The sequence below is a fragment of the Ascidiella aspersa genome, chromosome 4, assembly GCF_963924565.1.
Source record: "Ascidiella aspersa chromosome 4, kaAscAspe10.2, whole genome shotgun sequence".
NCBI classification, from domain to species: Eukaryota; Metazoa; Chordata; class Ascidiacea; order Phlebobranchia; family Ascidiidae; genus Ascidiella; species Ascidiella aspersa.
In genome coordinates, this window is record NC_139450.1 from 13867378 (window position 1) to 13888433 (window position 21056).

A 21056-nucleotide genomic window follows, 5' to 3' on the forward strand; every position below is an offset into this window, starting at 1 on the left:
GTATGTAAAATGATTGCCCTTTGTGCCTATCTTGTGTGGCTTTATAATTAAACCTTGTCTTTGGAACCTTTTTGAGAGCCTTAAAATCCTTTTTTTTTCACCGAATTAAGAACCGGAAATTACAGGGTTTAGACCAGAGTAGAATAATTTTCCTGCCCAAATGATACCAAAAATTAGAGATGACGCCGTAAAGTTGTGTCATAAACAAGAGGTCTAAAACAAGTAAGTTTACGGATTAAACCATGAGGTTGTATCATTCTATGTCAGTGGTTCCCAACCTTTCTGTTGTAGCGAACCCTTTTCCAGTTTTCGAAACTTACGCGACCCCTCAATTGTGAATTAATGATACATTGACCTAAGTAAATTAGAGTAACATTTGAATTGGTAAAACGATCACATTTCTCGACCGATTGTTGCAAATTTGGTTAAACTATACGGATTTACGAAAAAGTATATGCACTACCAGGGGCGTATCCAGAAATTTAAAAAGGGGGGATCGAATTTTCAACTTGGGGAATTCCCCGCTTTTTCGTCTGACGTTAATGATGTCATAAAATAGTGACGGATATGACGTTATAAACTAGCGATTGTGATAACGTCATAAATAATACCGCTTAGTATGCAATCGTTAACTTCAGGAGTAAATCGAAAACAAGACCGTGAAATATATGTGATTGATTTTGGTAGATCCATGTACGGGACCACGCTAAATTACAAGCACGTCTTTCGCCACCTGCAATACTAAACGAAGATGGTTTTCCCGGATGTTATTCGACTAGCACAACATAGAAACGCCACTTAAATAGTTAAAAAAATCAGTGTTGTCAACCTTTTTAAGAGAGGGCACACCTGGCGAGCGAAGCGAGCGCGATTTTTTTTTGGGTATAACGGCATTTCTTTTGAATTTATTGCAAGTTTTATTACATTGCCGAAACTAAAAAATAAAAAAATATGTCCAATATTTTTGCATACGTTTTCCATTTGTCCGCGACGCACTTGGCAGCCGTCCACGGCGCAACGGTAAAGCAGCGCTGTTCAAAAGACAGCATTAAAGTGTAAACAAAACAGACGTTGAAACGTCATTCGCGCGAAGCGCTAAAATTTTTCGCGCTTACGTCGTTAAAATAGTCGACAAGTTTATGAAATGGCAAACTGCGAGAAACATCAGCACCGCCTAACTCGACGTTATAAGCGAGAAAAAGGTGGAGACCGCTTGAGTTAATGTTGTTAATTGTCGAACACACACTTGCTAATCAGCCAACCTGAACGAATAACGAAATGCGCGAGAAAAAATATCCTGCGTTTACGTTCGACCAAACAAGAAACGAAAAACGGCGTTTTGCGTTTGATTTTGGTTTCGCATTAGCTTAAGAGGCGTGACCCAATTACATTAAAACACACGCAGCTTCGGACGGTGAGTTTTTAACGCTGACAAAAACGAACAAAAAACGTTATTGTCACTTACGAAAAAGGGGGGGGGGTCCGACAGCTTCCTGTTTGTACATTCACTATCATTACAAGTTAATTTTTTAGCAAAGTTATTCGCATTCTAGCAATAGTGATTTGTATTTTTGATTGTCGTCTTCGTGACCCCCAGAGAAAAGGCAAACGACCCACCCGGGGGTCGCGATCCCCAGGTTGAAAACCACTGTTCTATGTAGTGCACTCTTATTTGGTTTCAGTTCGCAATGTGTTTCTTAGAAGATTATATCTCCATTAAAGTAATTTACGGTATACGCGAGCCGACAGAAAGTTACATCGCCAGGTTGGGTTGATCGCTTTCAGTTCAGCTCAAACTTCGTTTGAGCTTTAGATAGTTATATATCTCTGATTTGGACAATTGTATTTAACAGTATTTGCAGTGTATTTTTTCGGTATAATTTGCAAATATTATTTTCTATTTCGATAGTATATGCTAGGTATTTTACCTTATATTTCAACTTAACTCTTCACCAAATATTTTCTCTCTAAATAATTGCTTTTCCTTAGCATTCTTTGTTATTGCTTGTGTTTTTGATTTGTTGTAAACCGACAACGAAGCATTTTCAAAAATATTGCACGAACCCGAAAAAAAGATGACCTGTGCTCTACCCTTGTGGACTTTGCTCCAAAACATACATAGGAGAAACTAAATGTTCCATCATACTAAGAAACTGAAACACATTCGTGATGTCCGCCACAAAAGTGCATCCCGGTCACCGCGTAATCTTCGACTGGGAATCGCATTATCACTAAAGATGGTTCATTAAATGATTCTAGAACAGGGGTCGGCAACCTTTTTGTAGTCGCGCGCCAAAACTAACCTCAGAAAGGTCTCTGCGGGCCGCACAAAATGTTAACTAAGAATTATGTTATTAAAATGTTAAAACTACCGTGAATCAGGCGGATCTCGAATCTTTTATGCGCCTAAAAACGTGTTTAATTATATTTAAGGAGGCAGAAATAAAGTATTGGCGCAAAGCGCGAATAAAATGCATTTGTTTGGTTTAAAATCCGAGTCATCCATACTACTAATGAAAAGTGTAATAAAACTACTGTGAGGAAACGAAATAACATTAGTTAATCTAGATGAGTGTTTGTCAACCTTTTAAAGTCCGGGCACGACGGGCGAGCGAAGCGAGCGTGATTTTATTTTGGTATAAAGCCATTTCTTGCAAGTTTTCAATAGCCTACATTGCCGACAATAAAAAATAAAAAAAATGCTAAAAAATATATGTCCAATATTTCTGAAAACATTTTCCCTTTGTCCGCGACGCAATTGGCAGCCTTCCACGGCACAACGGTAAAGAAGCGCTGATCTACATTTCAAAAGACAGCGTCAAAACGTAAACAAACCGAATGTAGAAGGATCATTCGCGCGAAGCGCGAAAATTTATCGCACTTACGTAGTTAAAATAGTTAAAGTATTTAAATGGGAATCGTGCCTAGTTTGTCAAAGAGGCGGCGGGCCGGATGAATTTCATCGATGGCTGAATATCGCCGCGTTTCTTAATGGCGCACCTGATGACTCCGTCGCGTCACAGCCTTTCGCATACTTTGGCGATGTCTAAATTTATTATTAATGTATAGTGTTTTTATTTTTATATTATTTTCGTCTCTAAGCTGGCTAACGTATTCGTTTTAATTGTTGATCCTGATGAGTAGGCCGAATATTTTTTGACTTGTCAAACAAAGTCAAAATTTTGTCAAAATTTACACGTTAGGTCAAAATTTGTCAAAATGTTTTTTTTTAATCAAAATCAATTAATAAATGCTAATAAATCTTTTACAAAACTGAAATTTTTTTTTTAACATGAAGTTCAGTAAAATTTTTTTTTAAATAAATTAGTTCTGAGTTATATTCAACAACGTTTGAAGTGTATATCTTCATTAGAGCAATATACGGTATAGCGACCTGGCAAAATTAACCCAAACCTTGTTTATCGCATTAGGTTGAGCTCGAATTCGTTTTTGCTTTAAATAGTCTCGTATCTCTGGTTTAGACGAATGTATTTAACAGTATAGTACTGTATTTTTTCGCTTATTAGTTACAATTATCCCATTTTCAATTATGATATTTCGATAACTAGGTTTTTGTTAATTTTCTGCAATTTTTAATACCTACGTTGTAGGCTATTTCAACTGTCTACACAACATTTTTCTAAAATAACCAGTGTTTTGTTTTTCTTCGCCATTTTTATAGTTGTTTGTATTTTTGATATGCCAAATATGTCAACAAGCTTTAGATTTTTTCATAATCCCAACAAAATATTAGATTTGTGAACCACCAATCGTCAGTAAAACATCTCAAATGTGTGGTTGACGACACCAAGACAGCAGTACTTCATCAACAATATGTTGTTTAAATCAATGTATTTGTAATAGGTCAAAATTGTGTTAAAAAAATATATTTTTAGGTCAAAATTTGTCAAAATTTCCTATTTTTATGTCAAAAAATGATCGCCCTACTCATGAGGTATCTGCTTCTTTTTACACCAAAAGAGTAATTTCCTTCTATTGATATGTTGCCTGTTGGAGCCAATTATATTTTTTGAAACAAATATTGTCCGTTAAAATTTATGACGCCCTGCCGAAGCTTTCCTGAGTTTAGCTTCGACCCGCAACTAGGAAAATCTTGAGGACCCCTGGCCTAGAAGGTATGCCGCATTTAATGAAATGTTAATAGTTAAACGTTTCTAAAATAGCAAAAATAGTGGAGAATCGTTCATTTAAGGCTTTGTCCGAAGCTTAACCACTCCTCCGCAGCTTTAACGGCGTTGCTTGTTTTTGTAATAATACAAATTGAGGACTAATTAACTGTGCCGCGTAGGATTAAAGCGTTTCATCGACTTGCTTCCTGGTTTTCCCAACTATGTTTACCGACGATTTTTTAACCAATACGATCCGTAACTTAAAGATATGTTATCACTTATCAGAAAATCCTTTTTTTTTTTTTTAGGATGAGATTCATAGTTTTCGAACAGTATTTTTTTAGAAGCATGTATAATTGTGCATTTACACTTTATTACCATTTTAGTTAAGATTTTAATTGGCGCCGGTTTTTTAGTAAAGCTGTGTAAAGAGTTGGAATTTACATTTATTGGCCAATGTCATTGCTGTAAAAAAACATGGGCGCTGGTCTAGAATAGTACCAGTTTTTCGTGGGGAGTTTATATTACTAACAGTATTTCGGTTAGGGTGAGAGTTAACGGTTTGGTTTGGGTGGATCAAGTATTATTATTATTATATTTATCCTTTCATATTTATGCCTTTCTGCAATTTCAACTCGTTTCGTTAGTGTTGAAATAAATGTGGTAGGATTCTAGACCAGCGCCTAACCACGTTTTGGTTTTTATGTTCTTGCTTTAAATTGTTGTGCGATTTTAGGTATTTTTGTCTTTTGTTTCAAAACTGGTAGCAAATGGCTGAGTACGAAGAACAAATTTCAAAAGAAGAAAAGGTATAAGATTTCCTTTTTACTGTATAATTATGAAAGGAAATAAAACAGTATAAAAGAAGTGCCAAAATAACATTAAACCAGAGCTGCAGAGTTGGAAAGGACTTATGAAGTCTGGTAATTTTGCGGTAGTGTGCAATGTGCATGTACAACATCAAATTCGAAACTGATAAGGCGTAAACTATAAGTTGTAAATGGAATAGCATAGTGAATTATTTTTTAAACATGTAATGTGAGTGGATAAACTATATGACACCCCTGTAAGTGAGTTACTGTTCCATCTGATTTTGGTTACGTAAATTTGTGAAATACAGGGTGTAAAGTCGCAGCCAGACTAGTCTAGACTAAATTGCGCAATCGCACTGCCGGTTCAATTTATTGGCCAGATTCGGCTCGGCTTAGTTTAAACCAACTCTGTAGCCCATTATGAAACACAAAAGAATTGTTTTTTTTTAATTATAAGCCAGTCTGGAAAAATATGATACTATCTTAATGAGATTTTGCTCGTAATTCTGAACACCAAGTTTTTAAGTTATAAGTTATAAATATAGCATTTTTTAGGCTCGGATAGCCAATGACTTCATTACTCATGCTCCCCCAGGCGAGGTGGAGACCATCATGAAAGGTAATTATTTAGGAGTTGCTTTTGCTTTTACTAAATTTAAAGTGTATTTATAAAAAAAAATTATAAACTACTTTGCTTTAGTGCAGGGGCAATATTTGCAAATTCAAATATACCATACAAAACAACAGTTTAAATTTTTAAACTATTTTATAATATTAATTTTAGATGTTCGCATACTTCTTGACTGCGATTCGTTCAATGATGGAATGATGAGGTATACTTTTTATTAGCTCTCAGTTTGTAAATTTTATGTTAAAGAACTTTATTGCTAATGATTAACTATTATTGATTAGTTTATTTGTAATATTTTTAATAAAAATAATAAATCATGCAATAAATTTTTACTGAATTTAATTCCTATTCTCAATATTGTACATAACTAAATTGTTTGTTTATATGATTTTTTCAACGTACAATTGTTTTTCTTTTTTCAGAGCACTTGCTAAATACCGCATTGACCAGTTCACTCCAGCCAAAGTCGAAGATAATTATGTTTTAATTACTAGTCATGGAAAACTAGATAATGGAAAGTTTTATGATCCAAGAACCAAGAAATCTTTTCGGTATTGCTTCCTTTTTTCAAAAAATATAAAAAAATGTGTAAGACCTTAGCCTGGGTAGTAAACTACAGGATTGAAATTTTTGTACTCCCCCACTCATCACCCAATATGCTCCTGCCCTGGCTTGTCCTGATTGACACTTCAGCTGCATAATATGTGTAATTGCATGAAAAGAATCAGTATGAAACACAGTCATAAATGCAAACATGCAAGACCTAAATCCGCACTTTTAGTTAGTTAACTTAAATAGTCTGAAAATATGCTGTACTATGTATAGTGCATCAATGTAAATTATAAAATGCCTCTGGGGGTGATTGAACAAAGCTATCTATTTAGAAAGATTTATCAAAACATATTATAACTATTTAAGTTACCTTCTCGATATATATGTTTTCTTAAAAGTACTTTCAAATATACTCAGCACTGTTTTTAAAAGTGGTTCCCAACCTTTTTCGTTTTCGCTGACTTTCAGTTTTTCGCAACATGAGCGACTTCCCAATTTTAGTGTATTAGGCTTACACATAAATCAATTAAAGTCTATTAAATTCCTAATAAACTCACATTTCAAGGAAAATTGTTTCAAAATTTGTCAAGACTTGTCCAAATTTTGCCAAAAAATATTTTGCACAGACTAGGCTTAAGCCTCATTTGCGATGTTTTTTTTCTTATAAAGAAAAAAATTATTGTGCGATTTTGATGCAACAATATTTAAAGTAAGTCTACATAGATTTGTCAAAGATACTTCGGAAGTCTAGAACTAAACTGATCTAAATAAAGCTGAAGGATATTTTTTAGTTTAGTAATATTTTTTCCTAATCAGTTAGGTGGTAAATATGTTGTTTCAGAGAATTCAATTGTGTAAAAAAGTTGGTAGTGTGGGTTGCAAAATAGGTCTGCGAAGGTCGTAATACTTCCATAATTTTTATTTCTCTCAAAAATAAAAATTGGCTATTTATTTAGAAACAATTTTTTATAGTTTTTAATTTGTTGCATTCAATTGTATTTATTTACTCCAGGGGTGTAACATTTTCAACTCAAACATTTTGACATGCCAATTTTTATCTCATAACTTCTTTCAGTGCCAAAGTTTAGTAACTAATTCTTTGTAATATTAAAAGCATTTTTTTTACAAAAACTTAATATGAAAAACATTTGTTTATTAAAACAAACAAACCATTCATATAATTGACCAAAACTGCTTCGTTGCAAATGTTTGTTTTCAGCCAAACTGTGAAGATTGGCCTTAAGCTGTCTAGTAGCAATGAGTATTGGATCTAAGTGTCGGTTTCTGACTTTTGATTCTTGTTTTTTCACACCAATTTATATATTTATATGAATGCTAGCATCCACTACAGGTGGATTTTAATTTTGGGATCATGAATAGTTTTATGTGATCTTTAAAGGTACAACATTTCTGCCAAAGAGGTGTCTGAAGTTGCACCTGAGGATGTGGACAGTAGCCATGAAAGCTGGCGTTCAGACTTGGAATCTAGCATAAAAGAATATGTTAAGAATTTCTACCCACATGGTGTCTTTTCAGTAAGTATTAATAATTTAATATTATAAGCTTTAAATAAATGTGAGACAATGACCACTCTAAAAATGCACATGTGCGACAATAATTCCAAAAAAATATGTTTATGTACCTATACCGAGAAATCACGCTTCTTTACCACATTTAAGAAAAAAAATATTAATGTTGCCATACATAGATATCTAATCTTTTAACGGCTGACAAAGGTTACAGGCGCCGAAACCTAAAAAATGTGAGCTTGATTGATTTTTACAGGTTTATAGCAAACCGGCTGCAGAGGGTGCTCATCATTTAATTGTTTGCCTTGAAGATCACAAGTTCAGTCCAGAAAATTACTGGAATGGACGATGGCGCTCTGAATGGCAGGTTACCATTAGCGGTGGGAACGCAAAGGTTGTCGGACTTCTAAAAGTGCAGGTAGAATACAGTCCAGTCTAGAACAAAAAGTTTTTTTTTTTAATATGTGTTTTAGTTGTTCCAACTAGTTCATTATGTAAAAAAGTTCCAATTGAAATTTTCATGAAACAACCTTCACTAATTGTTTAATTATTTTAAACTAGAACATTAGGAATGATGTTTCCTACAGCATTGCTTTACAAAGTGTGTTTGAACCTGCCTGTATTTGTGTTGTAAGTTAACAAGTTTTGTTTGTTTACCATCAAGCTAAATTACAAGACAAAAAACAAATTTTTGTGTAATCTTTTTAAATAAACTCATTTGTCAAAAGTTGCCTTGGTCACCTCCCCTTACATCATTATAAAAAATAAATCAACAGTGTATTGTTTTATAAATATTTCATAAACAAAATTAGGAAAAAAAGTGTTACTTTTTTTTAGCCATAATAGGTGTAAATATGGTACATTTAGATTTCAGATCATTATTAGAGGTATATTTAACCTATCAAAAAGTATTACCTGGTACATAACGTGACTAACTTTTAAGTGGAAATATAAGCGGACAAAATATCTTTCTGCACTTCTTTGCCAGATACTACAATGTGTATAAAATGTAAAGTGCAACTTGACTTGAATAAGGTCAACTGTGGCTTTACACTAATTAATTTTGATTTAGGTACATTACTATGAAGATGGAAATGTTCAACTAGTAAGCCAAAAAGAGTGCAAAGACAACCTCACAGTTTCAGTAAGTTCTAAGTAAATGACCAAAAAATTCAAAACACTTGCTAGCATTCCATAAACCAAACCCCTAATTAAATACATACATGCTTTGCACCGTTTTATTTCAAATATGTGTGGTCTTTTGTGGTTACAATAAAAAAAACATTATATTATAACGAAAGAAATTGTTCAAATTGATATTTTTTTATTCTCCGGTTTGCTTTGCATTAATATTGGTGACACACAAAATCAAAACTTTCTGTTCGATTCATTCTGGTGTGGCCACAGGCGGATAGGCAATGAGTCACTCTGACATCACAGATTGTTCAACCTAGTTAGTAGGCTTCCACTGTTTAGAGTGCTGTGATTTGTTATTTTTAAGGTTCCTGCATAGCTTATACGCAAGTCAAGCTAACTACCTTACTTTATAGGTAAAATAATTTACGCCAGACGTTTCTATGGAAAGTAAAACAAAGGACTTTTAATGCTTGGTATTTTCCACTGTCTTTGAAGGGTCGTAATATTTAATCAGTTAAGGAAACTACCATTGTTGCATAGTAGGAATGACATCAATAAACAAATAGTAAGGCCTGAACCGTATCGTTAGAAGTGGTGGGCAAGTTTTGCATTTATCTAGTCATTTGGCGGGCCGCATATATTCAAGTTGTGATAAGTCGCAATCTTTGCGGTAACTGAAAAACGTTTATAGCTAAAATTGCTTCGTCTAACACTCTAACGTAGTGGTCTCCAACCTGTGGGTCGCGACTTCAAGTGGGGTCGCCATAACTCAACGTATTCCTACTGTTTTAGTACGATTTATGTATTTAGTTTTCTTGAATAACGCCACACTAATAACCGTGAGTGATTGCAAGCTTTTGTTTATTCTATATAAAATAATTTTTGTTATCTCTTAAAGAGCTGCCAAATCAGTTTGATGCTATCAACGTACCCACTACGTCTAATTACTTTATTCAAATACTCATTCCGTTTTCAACCATATGGCTTTATGAAGCTGGCATAATATTAAAAAAGAAACATCGCAATCGCTGAGAAGTAAAGCATAGCATGCGGTATACCTATGCAAAGTGGAGCCGCGTTTGCAAAAACTATAGTAGATACTGCGCACAGTACACAGACACAAGCATTTCACTGAATGCAATTTACTGTTAAAACGAATTGAAATTTTTGTGTTTGTTCGTTTGTTAAATTCAAATTTATATGTTAACAAAAACTTCCTAATGGCAATCATTTTTGTGCACATGTGTAGCCACAGTTATCTAGAATTGATGAAAGACACACACAAACATATGTGTTTAATAACATCTGTGATCTAGCCCCTTGGAAGTTGCTTTATGACCAACTATTACGGCTTCCGTATCAATAGTACACCAAAAGCCATCGCGGACTCGCCGAATCTGTCGATCTATGATGCAAGCAGAGCAAGCCAGAAAAACAACTGGCCTGCAGTGAGGTTCGAACTCACGACCTCCGGTCAGGCCGGGACCGTCGCTCTACCAACTGAGCTATGCCGGCTCAGAGAGGAGCGAGTCGAGAAACAACCATGCGCCAATACTTGCACATTTTGTTAGTACAAGCAACTTCACTCTGGGGGATCATCAGTCCGTATCAACCAACTCGCTCCTCTCTGAGCCTGCATAGCTCAGTTGGAAGAGCGACGGTCCCGGCTTGACCGGAGTTCGTGAGTTCGAACCTCACTGCAGGCCAGTTGTTTTTCTGGCTTGCTCTGCTTGCATCATAGATCGTCAGATTCGGCGAGTCTGCGATGGCTTTTCGGTGTACTATTGATACGGAAGCCGTAATCGTTGGTCATAAAGCCACTTCCAAAGGGCTAGATCACAGATGTTATTAAACACATATGTTTGTGTGTGTCTTTCATTGATTGATACGGACTGATGATCCCCCAGAGTGAAGTTGCTTGTACTAACAAAATGTGCAAGTATTGGCTCATGGTTGTTTCTCGACTCGCTCCTCTCTGAGCCTGCATAGCTCAGTTGGTAGAGCGACGGTCCCGGCTTGACCGGAGGTCGTGAGTTCGAACCTCGCTGCAGGCCAGTTGTTTTTCTGGCTTGCTCTGCTTGCATCATATATCGACAGATTCGGCGAGTCTGCGATGGCTTTTCGGTGTACTAGTGATACGGAAGCCGTAATCGTTGGTCATAAAGCAACTTCCGAGGGGCTAGATCACAGATGTTATTAAACACATATGTTTGTGTGTGTCTTTCATTGATTGATACGGACTGATGATCCCCCAGAGTGAAGTTGCTTGTACTAACTAAATGTGCAAGTATTGGCGCATGGTTGTTTCTCGACTCGCTCCTCTCTGAGCCTGCATAGCTCAGTTGGTAGAGCGACGGTCCTGGCTTGACCGGAGGTCGTGAGTTCGAACCTCACTGCAGGCCAGTTGTTTTTCTGGCTTGCTATGCTTGCATCATAGATCGACAGATTCGGCGAGTCTGCGATGGATTTTCGGTGTACTATTGATACGGAAGCCTTAATCGTTGGTCATAAAGCAACTTCCGAGGGGCTAGATCACAGATGTTATTAAACATATATGTTTGTGTGTGTCTTTCATTGATTGATACGGGTTGATGATCCCCCAGAGTGAAGTTGCTTGTACTAACAAAATGTGCAAGTATTGGCGCATGGTTGTTTCTCGACTCGCTCCTCTCTGAGCCTGCATAGCTCAGTTGGTAGAGCGACGGTCCCGGCTTGACCGGAGGTCGTTAGTTCGAACCTCACTGAAGGCCAGTTGTTTTTCTGGCTTGCTCTGCTTGCATCATAGATCGACAGATTCGGCGAGTCTGCGATGGCTTTTCGGTGTAGTATTATCTAGAATTGCGTATAATTTACGCTGATGTTACTTTGTTTCTGCATTATTTGAAATATTTTTATTCGTGTCTGACATAAAATGGGGTCGCAAAGTAAATTCTAATTTTATTTTATTCAAATTGGGGTCGCTTGTTAAAAAGGTTGAAGACCACTGATCTAACTAACCCATCTTTTCCCAAACTGATGTTCGCAAACCACTTGGGTTCCGTGAATTAGTCTTTTAAGGTTCCTAAATGAACGTTTTGAGGCCTGAAGCCAAATCCAAAAAAGGGAAATAAATTTAAGGCGAAGAAGTAAACCTATGCCAATAAACCCAAAATAAATACGTGATTTTAGTTGTTATTCATCTTACATCGGCATTATGATTTGATGTTTTCCGTTTTAAGTTGTTTTAGTTGTAAAGGACCGCGAATAATTGAAAAGCTGCAAGAGGATCCACCACATAAAATTCATAAAATTGTTAGGAACCACTAATCTAAACTGTGGTAACTCTTTTAGAGTGAAAAGCAATTGGCGGAAGATGTGGCTAAGTTGATCTCCAAATGCGAGTCTGACTATCAGGTGCTGTAATTACATAAATATTAATACAAAATATGTACAACCGATTTTTTGAATATATGACGAAATGTTTGCAAATTTTAATTCTGTCTGTTTAAAATACTAATTACTACAAGGTAACTTTTTACTTGTTTAGCAGTGCTCTGTTAACCTCCGGTTTACCAAATATAGGTTGTCAAGACATTTTGTAAACTTTAAATCAACAAAATGAAACGGCAGCCTACCTTCACAAGGGAATGGCACAACGCTTTATTACCGTTAATTTAATTTAAACAGTCGTATAATATATCAATTTACCTTTTTTAAATTACCAATGTTTTTACGTAGTTTAGTTGCTCATGCTGTGGGTTATGAATTCCTCCTAAGTTCGACAAATATATTAAAAGTGTCGTTTGCAGAGTGCGATTGCGGCCAATTACGGATCTATGTCGACTACCACGTTCAAGGCGCTCCGTCGCCAGTTGCCCCTCACACACACCAAAATCGACTGGAACAAAATTCTCAACTACCAGATTGGCAAGGAAATTGGAAAATGAAGAGCCCTGGCCTTTGTTCCACTGTGGTCCTGGCCCCATCATCCCTTCAGTAGCTAAGCATTATATCTCAATACCGAAGGGAAAAACGCTTAACACATACTATAAACCTGATTTGTTCTTTTTAAGCAGGATGTTGTCTATACAGTAGTTAATTATGCTATTAATATTGTGCGTTTGCATTGACTGTATGACTTTGTGTGTATCGAAATGTAAATACTATTTAGGTGTTGTTTGTCTAATTTTGCGCTCAAATCAGTTGCTAAGATGTCCAAGCTGACTAAGCACTTTCTGTGCTGACTAGGCACTTGCTTAATTCGGATAAACTCGACTCGCTTAAAAGGCTAATATTTATTGTCACGTCATCACGCAGCTTAAGAAGTTATTGACTTGTAAGCCAGGCTTCACTGGGCTTCACTTTATTGATCGCTATTTTCTTTCATTGAATCCCCATGTAATCAAGAAGATAATTTGCTGCCCATTTTGACGATATCCTTGATTACATAGTGATCAAAATAAATTTTCCGTGTCCAGTTTTAACCAGAAGTTTAGAAGATCCCCTTGTTTGAAACACTGTCTTTTGGAAAGTTCGATCGCTTTTTGAGATTGATTTATTTTTATTTATCTGGTTTTCAAATAACTATTTCACCACTTGGTCGCGCAATTTTCTGCTGCTGTTTAAAAATATTGTGGTGTAAATCAGTTTTCAATTTCTCACGACAAAAAAGATTTGCTAGCTTCCCGCTTTCCCGGTGTTAATTGCTGGTGCACCTTGCTTAACATTTTTAGGCGCTACTACTTCCAGTTATACCACTCCACAGAGATTCGGATCTTTATTCGCTCTGCTATAAAAAAATCTCACGAATATATAGCGTCACCCACAACTTTGCGTTGTCTTCCTAAATTGATTCCCACAGATTTTGTTTTGTTGCTGTTGTATAGGGCCGCGTATTTTCGCACATCGCAAGCCTACGGAGTCGTATACACTTCATTAATAAAGTATAAGAATGATCGTCACGTTTAGTGAGTTTATATGTACAATTGTTACCTAACTTTTGTTCCTATAAGAGTTTCTGTGACATTGGAAAAATCTTACCGTTATTTGAAAAACATGTTTTTAAAACACAAAACAAACTTTTAGTAAATCACAGAATTAGTCAATTTTAAATACATATAAAGAATATATATAAAGTTACGTAGCAATATCTGATCTATAAGTATGTTTCGAATTTTCACTATTACAAGGGTTTTTTTCTGTACATGTGCCAATGTCCCCGAGGACGCCATTTTCGTCACCAAAAGCAGGCCTATATTATTCTAAATCAGTGATTCTCAATCATTTTTGGCTTGCACCACACATTAAGAAAACCAAAAATATTCTTCCCATGAAAACAATTATCATAACTTCACAATAGACCCAAACCAGGCTTCTGAGCTGTCCGTTATGTAAAAAATAACAATTTTATCAGTTATCTTATAATTCTAATGTATAGTGTGCATTTTTCGACTATGCTTGCCTGTATGTAAATTTGTGAATCAAATCGAGCCAAACTGCTGTGACTTAACTACCAAACACACGGTTTGTGAATAACTGACCTAAATACATGTAATTTCATTGACCGCAAAACCCCTTTATCTGACTACAGGAATATATAAATACGGATTATCGCTAGTTGGCGTTATTGAACTACAACAACCACTTAACCGCTGATTTCGATTAATTGACTAATGGGGTTGCATTCGAAATCACCTTGCTTAAACAGAATTTTAAAACACATACTTTTGAAAAATGGGAAAGGTCCAACACTCCAACAATAGCTAAAAGTTTATAACATTCATTCCTCGGTAGTCATCTTCCCTTTAGTGCTGCGAAGCCAGAATAGACGATTGTGAAACATTTCATTTTAAGACGATCGAACCGCACAGCGTATATTACTAACGCGAACTAAAAAATTTTTAGTCTGCCCATTGTATCCACATGGCTTTGGAGACAAGGTAAATGTAAGTTATTGAAACGCAATATAAAGAATTTCTATAAAAATACCGAGTCATAAAGCTGAATAAAATCGACCGATCGTTGTTCACAACATTTTCGACAATTTTAAGCCCTAGGACATAATAGAGCCAAAAACGCTGTAATATCAATAGACCTAAACCTGTCGAAATAAGGCCTAAAATAAATGGCCAAAATAATGCAGAATATTGTAGGTCAGGGGTTCCCTACCTGGGTAGCCATTTTCAAGCGGGCCATGAAAAATTTGTGAATGTGGGTGTTCAACAATTTTGGATATTTAATATGACATGCGGCTGGCTCTTTCCACCACCAAACCAGCGTTTAATACATGGTCAGAGTAAAAACAAGCTCAAACATCACATTAAATGAATATCTAATAACTCGTTAATGTATCATGTTTATTGCGTGTTGTATTTGTGTCATTTTATCCTTCTAAATACCTGTTACTGTGTTACCCCGTTTTTTTTTATTAAAATGGCGTTTCTTATTTTTTTTCTAGGTTGAAAGACGTAGGGGGCCATACAGGGCCGAATTTAGACCATGAGAGGCCCTAGGCTATTCCATTTGTGAGGCCCTCAATAATTAGGAGCTCAGAAGTTTTTCTCTAAACAACACTACATGCCATTGCTTAATGTTAAAAAAATGAGTGCATTAAACACTTCGTTATTTTCATTTTCCACATTCATGGGGGCAAATGTTTAAAAAAAGAAATAAAAATTTATTTAAGGCATATTTGCTTTCAATTTTAATTTCTTTGATCAAACAACCGTTACAATATTTGTAATATTTATTTACGAGGACATAGGAAATAGTTACAGCAATCAAATAAAGTAAGATTAGGCTACAACATTTTTTTCTAGCTTTCTTCAAAGCAAAATCATGCAAAAGTTCATTAAAATTTATCTGTTTAAGTATGTCACTCTCAATGCAGAGAGCGCTCAGTGCGGACAACCTTTATTGAGACATTGTCGATCTCAGTTTATTTTTGACGCTTTTGAGCCTTAAAAAGATCTCCTGGGCAGTTAGTGACCATTAAGGTGAGAAACAGTCTTAATATTGCTTCCACATTAGGAAAGGCAGTGTTATTTTTTTCCTTGCACATCATTTTATAGAGGTCTCCATGAGACAAGGAAATATACTGCTCTTCTGTACCGGTAAGTCCTTGGTCTTGTGTTTGTCTCACGTACAAACGAAAATGTAGAAGTTCATCAGTAAGTTTCGGGTCAACATCTTCCGGATACGCTTCCTTTAAAAGTTCTTACGCCTCGTACAATTTCTACCTTAGTTGCTTTCAGATTAGCAAGAAAGAGGAACATTTCTGCAATGTCACTGTACACATTAGATCTTATTCTTTCTTAATTTAAGGTTCAAAAAATTATGGAAAAAGATTATTGCTTGATCTAAACGCAGGTTAACAATACCAAGACGTGTAACAATAAGATAGGTCGATAACATTAGTAAATTTCAATTGACAAAACGTACAATTTACCACATTAACAGTAAGCAACACAATGTCTATTGGTTATTTCAGCAACATGTCAACTACCAATACTGTTTGCAGAGAAAACTATGGTACTTTAGTCTTTAACATAGAAGCTTCCAGTTCCAGAAGAATTCGCGTAATAATTGCCTTTATTATTATGCACACGACGTAATAATGACTTTTTACAACGTGGTTGAAACCAGTTGTGTATAGAATTTTCTACTCTGAAAAGCTTGATATATATATACTTTAGGTAGGGTTTAAACTTGTCAAGTTTTTAAAAGAATTACTTCGAAATCGAATTTTTTTCGAAACTTCGAAACCGAATTTCGAGGCCCTTGGACGTTGAGGCCCTAGGCTTCAGCCTGCCTGGTCTATTGGTAAACCCAGCTCTGGGCCATAGCTCTGTTATTATATTAAAGTTGTTAAAAAACACGCTAATTGACAGATTTAACCGTATAACTATAAACATCATTACAGCTCATATATTCTTTGAGAGAACTGTAGAAACGCTTTAAAAAGGAAGCATTTTAATCTGTCAGGTTTTTTTTTTATTTAATAAAGTTTAATTGTTTATTGTAGGCTATAACCAGGGCCGGATTTACCAATAGGCTAGGCAGGCTGAAGCCTATAGGGCCTCAACGTCCAGGGGCCTCGAAATTCGGTTTCGAAGTTGACAAAACTTGATAAGTTTAAACCCTACCTAAAGTATATATATATATATTCAAGAGTGGAAAATTCTATACACAACTGGTTTCAACCACGTTGTAAACCAGGGGTCGGCAACCTACAGGCCACGGGCCGCCGATGTAATTCATCCGGCTCGACGCCTCTTTGACAAACTTAGACAAGTCCATTTGACATACTTTTTTACTATTTTTACTACTTAACTGCGAAAATTTTTCATGTTTATTCTACGTCCGCTTTGTTTAGTTTTGATGCTGCGTTTTTAACTAGATGGAAGGCTGCCAAGTTCGACGCAAAAAATCGGAAAACGTATTAAAAAATATTAGACATATATTTTTTAACATTTTTTATTTTTTATTTTCGGCATTAATAAAAACTTGCAAGAAATTTAAAAGTAATACCATGATACCAAAAAAAATCGCGCTGGCTTCGCTCGCCAGGTGCGCCTTGACGGTTAACAAACACTCAGCTAGATTAAATTTAAATGTCATCGCGTTCCCTCAAAGTAGTTTTATTACACTTTTCATTAGCAGTATGAATGACGACGTGTAAACTCGAATTTTAAACTAAACAAACGCGTTTTGTCGCGCTTTGCGCAAAACTGCCTCTGTAAATGTAATTAAACACGTCTTCAAGGGCAAAAAATATGGCCCACCTGATTCACAGTTGTTGCAACATTTCAAAAACAAAATTCTTAGTTAACATTTTGTGCGGCCCGCATAGAACTTTCTAAGTTTGGTTTTTGCCAGCAACTAGAAAAAGGTTTCCGACCCCTGTTGTAAACATTCATTATTACGTCGTTTGCATCTTAATAAAGGGGCACAGTGCTAGGTTGTTTTCATAGGGTTAGCAAAGTTCTTCAGAAATCTGAATCGTTATTAAGTACTTGTGCAGGAAGCAAAAGCAACCTTGCCGAATATTAACTACGGAGCTGTCACTAGGAGGCAAAGAAATGCACCTGACGCTTTAAGTCAGGGGTTCCCAACCGGGGGTACGAGATTGAACATCAAGGAGTACGAAGATCCTTGGGCCACAGAGCAGCTTTTCGAACAGATTTAACAGTACAGTTTGATTTTGGCATTGTAAATTACTTTATGCGGCTATGCCATTACGGTCTTTGCATTGAAAAAAAAATCAATTAACTACAAACATTTGTTATTATTTAGTAAGAAACCTCATTGTCTTATAACAATGGGCTATTTTAACTGCACCTTCCGTCGTCAAGAGATTAAAATAAATACGAATTTACTAGCTGTCAACAATCAACAACTAATCACAAAGTTAGGAACAAAATGCACGGTAAAGTCGTTCAATATACTGTTGCTGTAAATCAGCTACAAACTGTCCATTATGATTCACCTCTGGAAGTAGAGTGTAAAATATAGTATTTGGGGGCACAGAAATCGGTTGTGCCTCCGGAGGTATTGACCGAACAATTTACGAAACAAATATAGACATGGGTCTAGATACAAAAAATCTCAAATATGATATCTTAATGTTCTTTGAGTAAAATCGACCACGTTTGAGCGAATTTTATCAATGAAGTCGCAACAAATATCATATTAAGAAGTGACCAACAAAATAATTGACGTTTAATTTCTTTTTGCGATTTGTGTGCGAATTACCCGATTAACGTTTAATAGATGTAAAAAAGCAATTTAATTTAGCAATATATATCTGAAAAATTCCATAATAATTTTTTTTGGGGTACGAAGAATGCTCTGACCTGACAAAGGGTTACGAGCAGCAAAAAAGGTTGGGAACCCCTGCTTTAAGTGAACTTTCTTTCTTTCTTGCTAATCTGAAAGCAACTATGGTAGAAATTGTACGAGGCGTAGAACTTTTAAAGGAAGCGTATCCGGAAGATGTTGACCCGAAACTTACTGATGAGCTTCAACTAAATTTTTATTATTTTATTTAAAAATTTGCGCCCATGAATGTGGAAAATTAAAAGAACGAAGAGTTTAATCAGGTCACATTTTTAACATTAAGCAATGACATGTGATGTTGTTTAGAGAGAAATTCTGATAAAACGTTTAGATAAAAGCTTTGTAACGTTATGCCAAACAAAATCTTTGTTTACCGTTTTTTAAGTCCCTTTTTTTCGACGTATCACGTTATTCTATAGTACGGTGGTTGGCAAACGCCGGTCCGCGGACCGGTACCGGTCCGCGAGGAGTTGGTTACCGGTCCGTAGCAGGGTTGCCAGATTAAAATTTTGTTTAAACACGAACTGTACGTAAAAACCTTGTAAAAAGTCTTGTAAAAAAAAAAATAATTAAATGTATTTTTATATTTCAAACACATTTACCTTCGTTGTAGCACGTTCAAATCATCCATAATGCATATTTTTATTACAAAATCTAACTTCTAGTAGGCTACTTACAATATATCGAAAAATGGGCTAAAATACAATGTGTTTTAATTTTAGGCGTGCTCACCTTATCAAGTGCAATAAAATTTCATGCAAACAATGTTTATAAACTATGTCCCATAATGTAATAATTTATTATTTTGATATTTAGGCAGGAAAGGTTTCGAAAAAACGTATGTATATTAATTAGTTTTAGCCTCTATAGCAGTGATTCCCAAACTGTGTGCCGCGGCACACTAGTGTGCCTCGAGAAATTGTCAAGAGCGCCGCAAAACTTTTTTTAATTTCGGAAAATAGAGTATTTGTTTTACAAATATAGGCATACGCGCAAGCATTTTAGACTTGAATACGCACTATACCCATTACAAAAAATTCAAATTGAGACATTTACATATAGTTCGTCAGGGCGATTGTAAAATGACTATATTGTTGTTCTGTTAAAAGTGTGTCGCGAAATATTTAAGATATTTTTAGTGTGCCGCGAGCGAAAATAGTTTGGGAACCACTGCTCTATAGTTTTAGAGTTTAGACTTTAGACCATAAAAATGACCAAAAAAATTAGGCCAAAAAGCCTTATGATTTTCCTGGCATCAAGCACGTTAAAAAAAGATTTTTGTTGTAAAAAAAGCCATTCTGGCAAGCCTTGTACGTATGTCTATCCTATACTTTTCAGGTGTCGGTCTGTGGTTCGTATATTTTTCATATTGCCATTATTTTTTTTTCGTTTTTATATTACGTATGCAAACTAGTGTCGTGTAGGGCCTGGTCAAGAATGGAATCATACATTATTATATGTTAAACAAAAGTGTAACTTCATTTGAAAGAATGCTTTAAATATCCTTATTTTGACAAGATGGTAAGAATATGGGAATTGGTAATAATGATATACAAGTGTAATTTAAGAAAAAACAAGGCCTAAAAGTTTTATTTAAATGAGCCGCTGGTTGGGTTAATTAAATCGTTTGCCTATGCCGCCCGCGGTTTGTAATAAATTTACTTTCCTGAGCTTTTGTTGTTTTTTAAGGCCGGTCCGCGACAAAATTTTGGTTTTAAACCGGCCCGCTGTGCAAAAAAAGTTGCCGACCCCTGCTATAGTAGGCCTACATTAACTTGATTTATCCATAAAAGGTTTGTTTCTATTTAGTCATTTGTTAATAAAGGTTTTAAGAATTGTTCTCGTTTGTGGTTGAATTAACGATACCAACTTTCTATGTTTCGGCTGTTTGTAAAAAGTATTCCCTTGAAAAACATTACACAACGAGTAACGTCGATTTCATTCATATTTGGTTTGGAAAAGTTTTGTGATCATGATTAGTGCACATCTAAGTGAATCTTAGATATTACCAACTTTAGGCGAATGGTTGTTTATCTGGGGACCACCTGCCTCTTGTGTTCCGTCATACAGGTTCAAAAATTAGGCAAGATTTTGTAAATCCGTGTATAGGCCCTACTATAATTTATTTTAGTATACGAACAAGCTGTTCATTTAGTTTTATTGGCATATATTATTTGAAAGAAAACGCTCGCAACCTGCGTGCAGCGAGAACAGCATGCCAGGTGTAGGCTACCGCGGTGTTCCCTGAGGTTTAACATTTGTTTTACGGGACATTTTGATTATTAAAAAATTAGAACGAAAATCTCAAAAAGCAGGCGTTTCGACCGTATATAACAATTAATAACTTTCAGTGATATTTAGAACTTTTCGAAACATATGTTACGTTAATGTCTTAAGTCATACTTTGACCACCAGCAGTTTTAATTTTTTATAGCAAGACAGAAAGAGA

The 21056-nt window shown here is 35.6% G+C and overlaps 1 protein-coding gene and 1 non-coding gene across 2 annotated transcripts; both read left to right on the plus strand.

Annotated features, from left to right (window-relative positions):
• Positions 1-4824: 4824 nt before the first annotated feature.
• On the plus strand, positions 4825-13731 carry LOC146148037 (F-actin-capping protein subunit alpha-1-like). Its single transcript, XM_083386659.1, has 9 exons — positions 4825-4939; positions 5498-5561; positions 5727-5775; positions 5996-6124; positions 7525-7660; positions 7911-8072; positions 8727-8798; positions 12122-12184; positions 12580-13731. The coding sequence occupies exons 1-9, from the start codon at positions 4901-4903 to the stop codon at positions 12715-12717; spliced, it is 852 nt and encodes a 283-aa protein (XP_083242785.1). The 5' UTR covers positions 4825-4900; the 3' UTR covers positions 12718-13731.
• On the plus strand, positions 11119-11193 carry Trnaa-ggc (transfer RNA alanine (anticodon GGC)). The gene has a single exon. It is a non-coding gene; the product is annotated as a tRNA-Ala (tRNA).
• Positions 13732-21056: the final 7325 nt, after the last annotated feature.